The sequence below is a fragment of the Rana temporaria genome, chromosome 3, assembly GCF_905171775.1.
Source record: "Rana temporaria chromosome 3, aRanTem1.1, whole genome shotgun sequence".
Taxonomy (NCBI): Eukaryota; Metazoa; Chordata; class Amphibia; order Anura; family Ranidae; genus Rana; species Rana temporaria.
The window spans coordinates 423,305,567-423,322,390 of NC_053491.1; the positions used below are offsets into that span (position 1 = coordinate 423,305,567).

General features: G+C 44.8%; 1 protein-coding gene across 8 annotated transcripts in view; it reads right to left on the bottom strand.

Annotated features, from left to right (window-relative positions):
* ANK1 (ankyrin 1) overlaps window positions 1-11,197 on the bottom strand; it is a 373,803-nt gene extending 362,606 nt beyond the window's left edge. For 2 of the 8 annotated variants that reach the window (XM_040346192.1, XM_040346197.1), the window contains exon 1: window positions 10,823-11,197. In XM_040346192.1, coding sequence (XP_040202126.1) covers window positions 10,823-10,948 — 126 coding nt within the window. In that variant the 5' untranslated portion in view covers window positions 10,949-11,197. The remainder of the gene's footprint in view (window positions 1-10,822) is intronic. The other 6 variants (XM_040346201.1, XM_040346191.1, XM_040346194.1 and 3 more) reach the window with 3 other exon arrangements.
* Between the last annotated feature and the right edge of the window lie 5,627 nt (window positions 11,198-16,824).

Below are 16,824 nucleotides of genomic sequence, written 5' to 3' on the forward strand. Positions count from 1 at the left end.
TTTTTTATACTGGGATATCTAATAATTTTTTTATACTGGGACATTTAATCATTTTTTTATACTGGGACATTTAATCATTTTTTTTATACTGGGACATTTAATCATTTTTTTATACTGGGACATTTTAATAATATTTTTACACTGGGACATTTAGGGCTGGTTCACACTGCAGCGATGTCAGAGTTTGGATGTGATTTGCACCGCACCATCACATGCGATCTCTGTGCGATGCGATTTCAGCCATGCAAATTGTATGGCTGAATTCACATCAAACTCGCACAGGAATTTTTTTTTTTTTTGTCCGTAGCAGAAACGGATGGCATGGGTGTTCACACCCATGCGATTCGATTCCTGTCCAAATTTGCAGATCGCACTGTGATATGCGAACTGATTTGGCGGTGTTGTTAACTTTTAACTGACACTCCCAGCAGTTCGCATAGGGCAATGTGAACTGCCGTCGGAAAACCTGTGATGCGGGAACCCACAGTGGATTCGCAGGGTCCCTGCACCGCAGCAGTGTGAACCGCCCCTTAATAATATTTTTGTACTGGGACTTTCATAATATTTTTATACTGGGGCTTTGATAATACTTTTATACTGGGACTTTTAATAAGGGGCAGTTCACACTGCTGCAATGCGAGAACCCTGCGAATCCGTGGCAGGTGATGTGGCAAGTGACATTCCGCATCTGGTGACAGGCAACGTGGCAGGTGATGTGGCAAGTGACATTCCGCATCTGGTGACAGGCAACGTGGCAGGTGATGTGGCAAGTGACATTCCGCATCTGGTGACAGGCAACGTGGCAAGTGACACGCTCAGGGCTTCCATGGATTCTGCATTATGGTAAGTTGAACTATTTCATTTATTACTACAATGTAATAATAGAAATAATGCACTGACAAATTGCCCGCGAAAAATCGGTTACCCCCCGCGTGCCAACCCCAACCCGGGCCTTGGCACAATTTTCGTCCACGCAGCCGGTCCCCGGGGTCAAAAAGGTTGGGGACCACTGACTTACGTAAACAACGTAAAATACGACGCTGTTCCGGCGTTTCCATACCTTAACATGACTTACCCCTGCTTTATAAGGGGTAAACTTACGCCGGACGTAAGCCTTACGTAAACGGCGTAGCCAAATCCGACGTTCGTGAATCGGCGTATCTAGGTCATTTGCATATTCGACGCGTAAATCTACGGAAGCGCCCCTTGCGGCCAGCGTAAATATGCACCCAAGATACGACGGCGTAAGGAGACTTACGTCGGTCGTATCTTGCAAAATTCAGGCGTATCTCAGTTCCTGAATAAGCGCATAGATACGACGGCGCACATTTGGACTTACGACGGCGTATCTGGAGATACGCCGTCGTAAGTCCTTTCTGAATCCGGGCCAGAATGTATAAAGCTTGTCTGAGCTGTCAGAAAAAAAACTGCTGGAGGTCCCTCTTCTGTCACCTTTTTCCTTTAGGTGTCATAAAAACTTGTCAGAAATTACTCATGCTGATAGCAGAGGAACGTAGCAGCAGGCAGAAATGACACTTAGTGCACTTAACTGAGACAAGTAGACACTATAGAGGGATATGCTTTCTTCATATTTCATGTCTAAGTTTTACAACCACTTTAATGCAGATAATGCATTAAGGTAAAAAAAACTTTAGCCTTTACAACCACTTTGATGTCTCCCTCTTGTCTGTTAAACATACACATGTATATATATTTCCTAAGTATTTATACTACCTGCTGATTCTGCCAGTATCTGCCTTTTCCTGTGAATGGTTGCCAACGCTAACCACGGGCTTGTACTGGGCTGGCAAGAAGCCATGCGAAAGCATACTGTGGCTGCAGAGTCCTCTGACTGGTTCTGAAGTTGGCAGCAACATCACTAGTAGAGGCAGAAGAGTGGGATATAGTGGGTGCTCTGCCTCTGGGTAAATCATTATTTTTAGTATTAAATAGGTTATTACTATTATATATTATTATTTACATGAACAAAGCAGTATGTTTTTTTTTTTTTTTTAATACCTGTGCTACAGCCTAAATTACCCCCAACATTTGTGCAATATTATATAGTTAGAGATTAATAGAGGCAATGCTGTATCCTGGCCTAGGCCAGCAAGTCCCAGGCCTAGGGCAGCACTTTGCAGGGGGGCAGCATGGAAAGAGACCCCGTCGGCTTGCTCTACACTGTTAGTGTAGCACCAGTCTTATAGGGGGGACTGGGCTGCGAGGCAAATTAGTCTAGCGCCCCCATAAAGCAGCCACACTGCTTCCAGTATGCGGACGGCCGGCATTCCGCAACTGTGTGTGTGTGTGTGTGGGGGGGGGGGGGGGGGCGCTGCTTCTAATTTTGACTGTCCTATCATCCTGGACCACAAACCGTCCTCGCTGTGCTATATGTTTTCTGCTGCACCATTGGTATGGTTATATTATCGTAGTCCTTTCCATAAAATTATCGGAAAATTGTGCTTAAAGTAGAACTATATGCAACACAAATTTTTTCATTTTGGATAGAGTGAGGGAGGGTTATAGCCCCTGTCAGTTATTTTTTTACCCTCCCTGTCCCATTGCAGAGATTTCCCTTCACTTCCTGCCCCATAGACAAATTAAGGGAATCCATCCCCCCCAGTCCCTCAGAACTAGTTTCCCCACTCGAAAATTTCAGGCGGGTCTTAAACATAAAGAGGTGTGACCTTGACAGGAAGGGGTGGGTCATATTTAAATTAGGGGGTGCATGAGTTTAGTCAGGCCTAGGGCAGCACAAAACCTAAATACACTACTGAATAGAGGACTTGAAAAGGTTACAGTAGCCTTGGCTAGGGCCCTTTAGGATGCAGAAGACACACAGCCCGGACATTGTTGAGGTTCCACTGTGACCTGGGCCAAGGAGGGGAGAGAAGAGAATGATGCGAGTCACTGCAATGGTGGCAAGGGACTAAGGCCCCGTACACGCGACCGGATCTATCTGCTGGGATTTATCCGCGGATCAGTTCCAGCGGATAGATCCGGTCGTGTGTAGGGCCTAGCGGACAATTTTCGGCGGACATTTGTCCAGCCGACGGATTCCCAGCGGATAAAAAATTTCAAGCATGCTAGGAAATTTATCCGCTGGAATCCTGTCCTTTGGATTTATCCGGTCATCTGTACAGACTCACCGGACAAATCCGTCCGCTCCCCATCCCTCGTATGCGTCGGAATGATTTGACGCATGCGTGGAAGTATTTACCCTCCAGCGTTGCGCACGTCGCCGCGTCATCGTCGCGGCGACGGCGCGACACATGACCGCGGATGTTTTCCGCGGGGATTTTGATCCGATGGTGTGTACAAGCCATCGGATCAAAATCCGGAAGAGAAATGTCCGCTGGAAACGGTCCGGCGGACCATTTTCCAGCGGATATCCTCTCGTCTGTACGAGGCCTTAAAGGGTCACTAAAGGAAAAAAATTTTTTAGCTGAAATGACTGTTTACAGGGCATAAAGACATAATAGTTAACTGATTCCTTTTAAAAATGATTAAAAATTTATAAAAAAACAATCATATAATGTGCCTGCAGTGTAGTTTCGTTTTTGCTGTTGTTTGCTGGTTCTCTGATGTACAGAGAGCCACTAGAGGGCAGTCAGCCAATAGAGGGCAGTGATACTTTGTCTAAAACTCCTCAGCACCAATCCAGTTTCGTTTTACACACAGTAATCACACCTCCTTGATTAGTGACCACCGTGAGAAATCTCCCAGTACTGTGGTTATCAGGAAACAGGCAACCAGGAAGTGTCCAAAACAGAGAGGATTTACAGCAACATCAAAGCAAAAACGAACAATGAGGACATGAAACCAGGACTGCAGCAAGGTAAAGGAAGCTATTTAGCTAAAAAAAAAAATTCCTTTAGTGACCCTTTAAAGTGACGTCAAACTCTGCTTTAAAAAAAATATTTTATATTTAATGCAGAGCTCCACCCAAGAGGGGAAACTCCACTTTTTTGTACCCTTCCCCCCTCCACTACCACATTTGGCACTTTTTGTGGGGGGGGGAAGGGGAGAAGTGGGTATCTGGTTCTGACAGGTACCTGCTCTGAGGTTCGGCCCCCCTCCTTCCCCTGCATTCTTCTGGCACAGGTCTCAGAAGACTATGAGACCATTCACAGTGTGCAGAGCGATTCATGAATGCACAGTAGGAAGGCTTCACTTTCTGTTTCCCTTACTAGAGATGCTGGAGCTTGGACCTGAAGAATTGGTTTCGGGTGAGGACATCACTGGACAGGTAATGTCTTCATATTACAATCAGCAGCTACAGTATTTGTATTTTTTTTTTTTGCGGGGAGACTGGAGCTCCTCCTTATGTATGTATTCCTGAACTGAAGAAATACATTTTGCGCTATTTGACTAAATAAATCCTTAACTTGCAGGGCTTTTTTTCTGGTGGAACTTGGTGGAACTCAGCTCCACCACCTCTGGTTCAGGCAGTACACCTCTGAACTCTCCACTACCTACAAAGCACACCCCACAACTCTGCATGTAGCGCATCCCTAAACTCTGCACATAGCGCACCCCTGGGGGAGAGGGGTTTTGGGGGTTGTGGTTGAGTTCCTTCACCTATGCCCTGCTTATATGTACTAAGTGATTTGTACCTTAAACACTGCAATTATCAATACTGTGCAAGAAATTAGATTATTCCAAAAAACAAAAACCTGTAGAAATTAAAATCGACAAAATCATACAATTCATATATTCGTGATGAATTTGTGCACAAAAAATAAAAAAAATTACAAATATAGAGTCCTTGTAGAACTGTGATCCCATCCAAATCTTTATCTTGCGCACTATTAAAGCGCGTGTCTTTCGTGCAGACATTTTAAACCCAATTTCAGGATACACGTGCTCCACCACCAATGATACAAATGCACACTCACCAGAGCCCCGGGGCCCGCTGGACCACAATGCATGTGTTATAGTGCCAGTAAATGGCAGCATGGAGCTCCAGCTTAGCTTCTCTCCATCTCACAGATGTTCTTTCCCCTCAGCGGGATATGTCATGGTGCCCAGACTGGCACCAGCTCGACCAGCATATACATGTGTCTATATGTGCAATCACAACGCTGCCGCTAAATGTATGCATTCCTAACATAAAATTCCCTTTTATTGCTCCTAGCCTTCTTCAAATTCATCTTTTTTATTTTGCTTCTGTGTTCCACTTTCCTGTTATGCCGCGTACACGCGATCGGATTTTCCGTCTGTAAAACCTTGAATGTTTTTTTCCCGACGGAATTCCGCTCAAGCTTGGCTTGCATACATACGGTCACACAAAAGTTCTCTGAACTTTCGTCTGTCAAGAACGCGGTGATGTACAACACTACGACGAGCCGAGAAAATGAAGGTCAATGCTTCCAAGCATGCGTCAAAATGTTTCCGAGCGTGCGTCGGAATTTTGCTCGTCGGAATTGCTACAGACGATCGGATTTTCTGGAACATTTGAGAACCAGCTCTCAATCTTTTGATGGTGGAAATTCCGACAGCAAAAGTTCGAGCATACACATTGTCTAAATTTCCGTTCAAAAGCATCACATCGGACTTTTGCTGGTGGAATTCACGATCGTGTGTACGGGGCATTAGAGGAAGGCAACATTCGTTCTCCATAGTCCCACACAGGGTTGCCAACCTCACGCAGCATTTTTTACTGACAAAACATGAAAAATGTACTTACGGAGCACATTTTTTACTGGCAACCTGAGAAATTACAGAACTCCTATTGAAAACGAATACAGTGAATATGGAAACACCGACAATACCTATAAGGCTCCATTCACACCTAGGCGTTTTAACGCCTGAAGCCCGACGCTATTGCAGCCTGCAATATGCTGGAGGGGTGATTTAACATTGTCGGCTATGGAGATGGTTCACATCTCCAAGCCAAACGCCGAAACGCCGTACGCCTGAAGCTCAAAACAAGTCCCAGACCCTTTTTTTCAGGCGGCTTTTGGCGTTCGGCATAGCCGACAATGTTAATCACCCCTCCGGCGTATAAAACAACGCGTTTTTGTCGCGGCAAATCGCGGGACAAAATGCTGCAATTTGTCGCGGCAAATCGCGGTACAATATGCCGCGTTCAGGTGTGAATGCAGCCTAACACAGTAATTTGCTTTATTTACATGTAAAAATTCAACACAGCATGAAATGATCAGCCCCTGATATTTACTGGCAGTTGTAAAAAAAAAACAGATTTTTACAAACTGTCAGTAAATTTACTGGCGGTTGGCAACTCTGGCTCCATATAGCTAGATTCAGAGAGAGTTACGGCGGCGTATCAGTAGATACGCTGTCGTAACTCTGAATCTACGCCGTCGTAAATTTAAGCGTATCCTGGAAACCAGATACGCTTAAATTAGGCTAAGATACGAGCGGCGTAAGTCTCCTACGCCGTCGTATCTTAGGGTGCATATTTACGCTGGCCGCTAGGTGGCGCTTCCGTTGTTTTCCACGTTGAGAATGCAAATGAGCAAGATACGCCGATTCACGAACGTACGTGCGCCCTTCGCAATTAGTTACGCCGTTTACGTAAGAGATACGCCGTCGTAAAGATAAAGCTTCTCCCTAGGTGGGACAGCCCATGCAAGGTATGGACGTTGGAACAAGCCTATCTTTTTACGTCGTTTGCGTAAGTCGTACGCGAATAGGGCTGTGCGTAAGTTACGTTCACGTCGTAGGCAGTGTTCGACGTATCTTAGGCATTCTATCCGACGCATGCACACTGGGATACGTCCATGGTATCCAAGGTTACAGCTCATATTACGGCTCACTGATTAGTTGCTAGAGGTTACAGCACATGATTTCTTATTGTTAATTGGTTGCTAGAGATTACTGTACAGTAATTGCTCACTGATTGGTTGCTAGAGGTTACAGCACATCATCTCTTCACTGCAGGGCATGATATACATATGAATGCCGCCTTTATTTACATATGAATGCAGCTGGCCTCAACTATTTACATATGAATGCTCCCGTTATTTACATATGAATGGTGGTTATTTACATGTAGACACAGGGTCTGCAGGTGAGTCATCTGTACACAACAATAGGGCAGAGCTGGGCAGCATCAGAAGCAGCACTTCACACTGAGATATCAGGATACAGCACAGGACTAAAACTTCAAGGGACAAGGGAATTTAAACTGGGATAGTTGGCAAGCATGAGGCAGCTGCTTTGGGCCCCACAACAATGACAGGGCCCAGGGCAGCTTCCCCCTTTGCCCTGCCTTAAAGACAGCCCTGACTTGAAGGGTAAGCGCTCCACCATGATGTTAAAAGTATTCCACCGGAGACAGACTCTTTTACCCTCTGGCCAGTGAGTCAGATCTAGTAGATTGAATGTAAATATTCGCCAGCACACCAAGGATCTTCAATTACGTTCCAAAAGTAAGATCACAAATGGTGAAGCGCAACAATTCAGAGCCACGCAGGACCCCTTCTTCAGGCATGAGACATCACATGCCCAACGAAGGGGTCCTACGTGGCTCCAAAACATTGCACTACACGGTTTGTGATGTGATCTTACTATAATAAAAAAAACATTTGAACATAATTGAAGATCCTTGGTGTGCTGGCGAATATTCTGTCGTGTATGTTCCAGTATCCAGATGGTGGTGACTGCAGCATCCGCTACCTTGAGAGCTCATTCCAGGAATGTGTTCCATTTAAATATAGACTGTGCAAGATCGAGTAGATTGTCACCACCAGGCCCAATAGTTAGCGGAATCCTTCATATTCTGCACCTGAATATACCTGTTCTATTAAAGGGGTTGTAAAGCTTCCTTTTTTTTTTTTTAAATAACAAACATGTTATACTTACCTCCACTGTGCAGTTTGTTTTGCACAGAGTGGCCCCGATCCTCATCTTCTGGGGTCCCTCAGGTGTTGTCTCTGCTCCTCCCCGCATCAGCTAACCCCCTTTCTGGGAAGCGCTCTCCCAAGAGGGTTAGCTTGCGGGCGCGCTCCAGTGATACAGTTGGTGGCTATAGCCGCCGACTGTATCACTCGGTCCCGCCCCCGGCGCACCGCATCATTGATTTGATTGACAGCTGCGCTGCTATCAATCATCCAGTAAACGAGCCGAGCAGAGCCGAAAAGCCGGGTTGAGAAGCCTGTGTGTTCACGACGTGGGATTTTCGAAGGTTCAGTAAATGGGGGGGCCGGCAAACATCATATGTTTTTTCACCATTATTTTATATTTTATTGCTGTTTGCAGTATCATCTTCTACTCTCCTAGTGCGCTTGAGACAAGGTCTCTCACAGGTGCAAAAGGAACAAACTCTCGCCTTGCTCATTTCATCTTGTTCTTGTAATACATTTCTATCATTGAATTGTTGCTATTATCTCTCCTGATGCTTCGCTGGTATTTATCTGTAGACTTTGTCCCTGGAGTAATAAAACCCAAACATCTGCCGTTGGTGTGCCATCACTGGAAATTGCAGGAGAGCCCAACATTCTCATACACTCCTGTGGGGGGATATATTGCTACATTACTTTCCCTGGAGAAAATGCTGCTCCAGGCTCCCTTGATTGTTGTAACATAATCTAAAGCCTAGGCGTTTAATCATGTGATCTCTAATAAAGGGCACTATAAGACATGAAACTGGATGATCTTCTCCTTTAGTTCAGGTGAAGTCAAGAGACCGAATACATTGGCCCGGATTTACATACATTGGCGCATATTTATATGACAGCGTCGCGCACGTCGCCGCGTCATAATCGCGGCGACGGCGCGACACGTCATCGCCAGAGGATTTCGGCGCGGATTTCAATGCGATGGTGTGTACACACCATCGCATGAAAATCCGCCGAAATCCACGAGAGGATTTATCCGCGGAAACGGTCCGCTGGACCGTATTCGCGGATAAATTCTATCGTGTGTATGGGGCCTAAGTCGTCGTAAGTGGAAGTGGGCGTGAGCCATGCAAATGATGGGCCGAGCGCCATAAAGATACGAATAACGAACAGCGCATGCGCCGTCCCGTGGACGCATCCCAGTGCGCATGCTCAGAATTACGTCGGAACGAATGCCTAAGATACGACGGATCACTGCCTACGGCGTGAACGTAACCTACGCCCAGCCATATTCCCGTACAACGTAAACAACGTAAAATACGACGGCTTGAGTTCCCGTGTCCATACCTTTGCATGGGTTGCGCCTCATATATGGGGAATAACTTTACGCCGGACGCAAACCGCGTATATAATGCCCCGGGCGTAAGTACGTTCGTGAATCGGCGTATCTCCCTCATTTGCATATGTGCATAGAAAATCAATGGGAGCGGCAAATGCGCCCAGCGTAAATATGCGCCCACGATACGACGGGGTAGGAAGCCTATTTTTAGGCGTATCTCAGTTTATGGTCACGGCACATAGAAACGACGGCGCATATTTGCACTTACGCGGCGTATCTCGAGATACGTCGGCGTAAGTGCTTTGTGAATCCAGGCCATAGGCTTTTGGGCTTTTGGTTGTATGATCAGCAAGGAAGGAAACCAGAAGCAGCATTTTCTCCAGGAAAGAAAACACTTCATCCATTCTGTACATTTTTATTTGTCTATCTCAGCAAAACAAACCTTGTTCTACATTACAACACAAGGACTGATAATGTGATTATGACAAGCAGAGACCTGAACCAAGCATTATCACTTCCTTCCATCTGAGGAAGTTACTGTGGCCTACCCCAGCTTCTACAGAACAGAAGCAGGTAAGAATGTGCACTGAAGTTTACTAATATCTTTGCAATGTCTATAACTAACCTGGAAACAAGATGATATTTATTTCAATTAAACTCCATTTGTAAAACCCAAAGTAACATCATACAATAGTCACCAGTGCACCAAAATACTTGGTTTAAATATAGGCCATATGGAACACATAGCAATTCTAGAATGAAATAAATAATACAAAATTACTGCTCAAGCCATGCTCAAGTACACAACAGTTCTTTTTTTTTCTTTAATTCTGGCCAGCTTCACACAAAAAATACTTTTCTTTTTGCCAATTAGATGCAAACCTCTGTCCAAAACCTCTGTATACAAACTACAAACATTAAAACAGCATAAAAAAATAAAAATAAAAAGCATGTCTGGCCCAGTATAGTAAGAATATGATAATGGAGAATGCAATGTTTCATGTCTCCAGGATGGATGGGCTTCACACACCGGCTCTGTGGCAGTGTCCCTGGAAATCATACCAACAGCTTGCCAACTGTGCCAGTATCAAAGTCATATGTAGTAGGCAGACTCTAACCAGGAGTCATTCCAGGTAAGTTATTCAAGCCAGCATGACAGTGGCTAGGCCATTCCACAACACAGATCACAGAGCTCTCGCCTACAACACTTCAGCAAGGAAACAAGTGGACAGCTACTACTTCACCTGATATCATACATGAACCATATTACAATATACAAAATAAAATGATGAAAAATAGAAAACAATGAAAAAATAAATAAATAAAATAAACACAATAAAGTAATGTTACAATATACAAAATAAAATGATAAAAAAAATAATAGAAATAATTGATAAAAAAAATAATAAAAATAAATGATAAAAAATAATACAATTTTAAAAAAAATAATAATAATATAATAATAAAATATACATAATAAAATAAACACAATAAAAATAAACAGATGCATGTTACAAGTTATGCAAAATGTAAAAAATCTGTAATAGGGCAAGCATGATTTATGACTGATTCAGCAAAGCACAGGAAGCACATTACTCTCAGTCGTCGTTCCTCCCTGTATCCTCAGTGCACACTCAGCAGTACCCCTTCATCTCCCCCATTAAAAGATTTTCCTTACCTTTTTTTTACGGTCACGGGATCGACTCCTCTTCTTGCGATCCGTCTCCTCCTTTTCTTTCTGCTCTGCCAGAGCCTGTGCTTCGACATCCTTGATCTTTTTCAGCTGTTTGGCGGCTTGTGCCATCCTGACCACCAGCAACCCCCCACCTTGTTCTTAAAAAAAACCCTGTGTGATAAAAACGATCTGCCACAAACCCCAGGGACGGGGACGACAACTGTTGTCGGCGCCACTTATATTTCCCCTTTCGAATTTTTTTTAATAAAAACAACAAAAAACAGTGCGCAGCTGCGTCTGAGGGTTTTGAGTGTCAGCTCTTCAGTCTAGTTGAGCTCTCTCCAAGCGTCTTCTGTTATGGCTGGCTCATATCTGTAAAAATAGAAGAAAAAAAAAAAAGCAAGCTGTTAAAAAGTCAATAAACATTGTGTCGGCCGGATGAAGCTACGACTGGCTGGCGTGCAGTAGAATGTGCAGCTTTTACACACATTACTCAGATGTTCGCTGCCATAAGACAATGAATGAGTGGACGGGGACAAGTCTACGGTCGTCCTGAGCCCCCGTGGCCTTTGCTGTGCACATCCCATACTGCGTCCTGCAGACGTCTCCCCTGTTGGGACACAAACATCCCTCTCCCCATCACACAAGCTGCTCACATTCACTGCAGTGCTTCGCCTGTCTCTTCTCCTTAAAACATCCCTTTCGCCCCTCTCTATCCCCCCCCCTCATTAGATATCCAATACCCCTTCCCCTCCTGTGATTGAATCGCCCTCTCTCTACACCTGCACATGCATCTCCGTCGCCTTCTGCTGCTTTCCACATTACAGCCGTTCCATCATTTATCTCCCATCCTCTTCCACCGGCAGCCCCTCGGTCTGCAGGAAAGCAGCTGTCGACATATTGTACCTCTTCTTTTCCTATAGATTCCCCCCTTCTACCTGAAGCCTGCCCAGTATATGCTGCTTGATCACCTATTCCAGTTCAGCTTCCATCACCCCCCCTCCATCAATGATGCCCGCAGGGTAGCACCCCCCAGCACATGCAGTCCCTATACAGATCCCTCTGTTCTTCTCTTCTTCCCTCTTTGCATCCCACAAGGTATAATAAGCATCACCTACCTTTTTTTTTTTTTTTGCTTGGTCCGCTCTATCCGTCTTTGCTGTGGGTACACAGCATCCTGCAGCCTGCCTGCTGTCCCCTTACACTGCAGTGTTGCTGATGCAGGCGAAACACATCGCTTCCTCCTGCATGCTGGTCACCTTCCTGCACTCTCTCCCTCCCGTCTCTCCCCCTCATCCCCTTTCAGCAGAAGGATGCTACAAGCTCTGGCTGCATCTATCGCATCCTCTCTGCCTGTTTATGTTTGCTATGGTGTTCTCTTGTGTACATACAGTCTAATCGCTGTGCACGCCGTGCGTTTCAGCCTCTATTTTTACATTGCTTTCTGTGTGGGGGTGTCAAGAGATTGGCATATGTGTCTATTTCCAACATTCATTTGTATTCTGCTTGCAGGCTGCACATACTGTATCTAAATAATGGAATATTAATAACCTACCTTCTAGATATGCGCAGGGGAAAGAAGTACATAGGCTGCAGACCGAGCAGGAAAGTCTTTTCTTACAATGCGGAGACGGCAAACTCGGAGCTTCTTGTTGGGGTGCCCCCGGAGGGAATTGATTTTTTCCTGCACATCAATTCTTGTCTGAGGGTGGCCTGAGCCGGGACAATTTTTTTTTTTTTTCTTTACAGAATTGATGGACAAAGGAAGATTGCTCATTGATTAGATAGGAAGCTGTAGATCGAATTATTTTATGGCTTGCTGGAATCTGATTCTCTGCAGGCAGTGCCGGATGTATAAGGGGGCAACTATGCCACGGGTCACCCACCAGAAGGGCACCCCTCCATATGATAATTGTAGGATAGCTGGATATGGGATTGATTTTGTTTTGTTTTTTGAGATTTTCTCATTGATAATATTGGTAGCTGTAGGTGGAAATATTTTAGGATTTTCTGGAAAACCATTCTACTAGAAGGAAAGTATAATAATTGTCTAATCTTCGGGGGTGGCAGGAGACAGGGCAATATTTCTTTATAGATTCGACACAGAAAGAAAATTTGCTCATTAATTGGATTGGGAGCTGCAGATCGAATTATTTTATGGATTGCTGGAAAATCATTCTCTGCAGGCACTGCCACATTTATAAGGGGGGGAGGGGAATGCACCAGGACTGCTTTTTTTTGTAATACATTTTCTCATTGATAATATTGGTAGCTGTAGGTGCAATTATTTTACGACTTGCTGGAAAAAAATTCTTAGCAGGCACTGCCAGATTTATAAGGGGAACATGTACCAGGTCACCCACCTGTACAAAATTATAATAATTGTCCAATCTTAGGGTAGCTGGAGATGGGACAGGTTTTTTTTCTTTGTAATAGATATTCAATTGATAATATTGACAGCTGTAAGTGGAATTATTTTACGACTTGCTGAAAAATTATTCTCAGCAGGCAGTGCCAGTTTTATTATTATTATTACTATTATTATGCAGGATTTATATAGCGCCAACAGTTTGCACAGCGCTTATTTATAAAGGGGGGGAAATGCATCAGGTCACCCACCAGAAGGCCCCCCCCCCATACAAAGTTATAATAATTGTCCAATCTTAGGGTAGCTGGAGATGGGATAGTTTATTTTTTATTTTTTGTAATGGATATTTTAATAGTAATATTGACAGCTGTAAGTGGAATTATTTTACGACTTGCTGAAAAATTATTCTCAGCAGGCAGTGCCAGTTTTATTATTATTATACAGGTTTTATATAGCGCCAACAGTTTGCACAGCGCTTATTTATAAAGGGGGGGGTGGAATACATCAGGTCACCCACCAGAAGCCCCCCCCCCATACAAAGTTATAATATTTATCTAATCTTGGAATAACCTATAGACTGTACATTTTTTTTTTTTTTGTAATAGATTTTCTCATTGATAAAATCGGCAGCTGTAAGTGGATTTTTTTTTTACGATGTGCTGGAAAATCATTCTTAGCAGGCACTGCTGGATTTATAAGGGTGAAAATGCACTAGGTTACTCAGCAGAACCCCCCACCCCCCTCCCCATTTAAAATGATAATTATGGGCCAGATCCACATACATTTAGATCGGCGCAGCGTATCAGAGATACACTACGCCGCTGTACCTTACCTGGCGTATATTCGATTCCTCAGCGAGTTCGCGCCGTAAGTTACGGCGGCGTAGTGTATTTCTGGCGGCGGATTTGAAATTGGGAGGGTTGGGGGCGGATTTAATTTAAATGAAGCGCGTCCCCGAGCCGAATGAACTGCGCAGGCGTCGTCCCGAAATTTCCCGCCGTGCATTGTGCTAAATGACGCCGCTAGGACGTCATTTTTTTAACTTAGACGTGAGTTAAGTCCATCCCTATTCACGGACGACTTACACAAAAAAAAAAAAATTCAAATTTAGACGCGGGAACGACGGCCATACTTAACATGGCAAGTCTATGTATACGCCGAAAAATACCAGCTTTAACTATACGCCGGAAAAAGCCGACTACAGACGACGTTAGAAAATGTGACGGCCGCGCGTACGTTCGTGGATCGTCGTAAAAATCGCAAATTTGCATTCCCGACGCGGAAAACGCCACCCAGCGGACACCGAAGTATTGCATCTTAGATCCGAAGGCGTACGAAGACGTACACCTGTCGGATCTAACCAAGAAGCCGTCGTATCTTGTTTTGATTCAAAACAACGATACGACGCAGGAAATTTGAAAGTACGCCGGTGGATCAATTGATAATATTGGCAGCTGTAGGTGGATTTATTTTACGACTTGCTGAAAAATTATTCTCAGCAGGCAGTGCCAGATTTATGAGGGAGAAAAGATGCACCAATAGGGCTGGGCGTAGGTTACGTTCACGTCGTAGGCAGTGATTCGACGTATCTTAGGCAGTTGTTTCGACGTGATTCTGAGCATGCGCACTGGGATGCGGCCACGGGACAGCGCATGCGCCGTACGTTATTTGTATCTTTATGATGCTCAGTCCATCATTTACATGGGGTCACGCCTCATTAGCATGGCTCATGCCCACTTCCACCTACGCTGGCTTACGCCGAGGAAACCCAGCGTAGATTTGGGGGCGAATGCTTTGTGAATACTGTGCTTGGCGCTCTGCGCTACGCCAGCGTAGCCTAAAAAAGATACACTACGCCGGCATAAATATGCGCCAATGTAAGTGAATCTGGGCCAATATTTTTTATTTTTGCTATAATAAATATCCCAATTATTTAAAAAAATATATATATTTTCCTCAGTTTAGGCCGATACGTATTCTTCTACATATTTTTGATTAAAAAAAATCGCAGTAAGCGTATAGTGATTGGTTTGCGCAAAAGTCATAGCGCCTACAAAATAGGGGACAGAATTTTGAATTTTTTTTTATTATTTTTTTTTTACTAGTAATGGCGACAATCTGTGTCTTTTTATTGGGACTGCGACATTATGGCGGACACATCGGACACTTTTGACACATTTTTGGGACCATTCACATATACATCGATCAGTGCTATAAATATGCACTGCTTACTGTATAAATGTGACTGGCAGGGAAGGGGTTAACACTAGGGGGCGAGGAAGGGGTTAAATGTGTTCCCTAGGAGTGATTCTTACTGTGGGGGGAGGGGTCTGACTGGGGGAGGTGACCGATCTGTGTCCCTATGTACAAGGAACACAACATCGATCTCCTCTCCCTGACAGGACGTGGATCTTTGTGTTTACACACACAGATCCACGTCCTTGGCTATGTAACGGGCGATCGCGGGTACCTGGAGGACATCGCGGCCGCCAGGCACGCGCATCGGCACCTCAGTGACGCAGCGGGCACGCGTGCACCCCCCAGTGGCCCGAGGAGCCGAGGACGTCAATAGACATCCTCCGGACATTGTAGAGTCACCTTGTGGCCGTCATAGTACAATGGCCAGGATACCAAGTGGTTAATAGATTTTCTCATTGATAGAATCGGCAGCTGTAAGTGGATTTATTTTACGATTTGCTGGAAATTCATTCTTAGCAGGCACTGCTGGATTTATAACAGGGGGGGGGGTTTGAAATGCATCAGGTCACCCAGCAGAACCCCACCCCGATAATAATTGTCTAATCTAAAGGCCTGTACACACGATCGGATATTCTGACAATTGTGTGATGGAAGGGTTTTGTCGGATAATCCGACCGTCTGTACGCTCCATCGGACAATTGTTGTCGGAATTTCCAACAACAAATGTTGGATGGTCATGCTCTCAAATTGTCCGACAACAAATGTGTTCCGTCGGATTATCCGATCGTGTGTACACAAATCCGTCGCCCTTAAATCCAAGGTACAAACACACATGCTCCGAACCAATGCTAACCATAAGACAACATTAGCAGAAGTTGCCCAAAGGGTGGCGCTAAAGAGCAGAAAAACCACGTTGTTTCGTGAATGTTGGCTGAAAAAGTTCTGCCGTCTGTATGCAGACGTTCACGGCCAACGGCCTTTGTCCGATGGAAATCCGATCGTGTGTATGAGGCTTTAGGGTAGCTGGCGAAGGGACAGTTTTCTTTTTTTATTTAGAAATAGGTTCTCATTGATAATATTGGCAGCTGTGAATGAATGAATGAATGAATGACTTGTATAGCGCTACTCATGCGAACTGAATCGCCTCTGGGCGCTTTTTTCAGCCAGAGTCTGCTTGGCTGGTGCGGTCATTTTACCCCGTAGGATGGTGACACGCTTGGGACACACAGATATACATATATATACTGGGCCAATTTGGACAAGATCCAATTTACCTACCAGCATGTCTTTGGAGTGTAGGAGGAAACCGGAGCACCCGGAGGAAACCCACGCAGGCACAGGGAGAACATGCAAACTCCAGGCAGATGGTGTCGTGGTCGGGATTCGAACCAGCAACGCTGTAAGGCCCCGTTCACACCTAGGTGTATATACGCCTGTA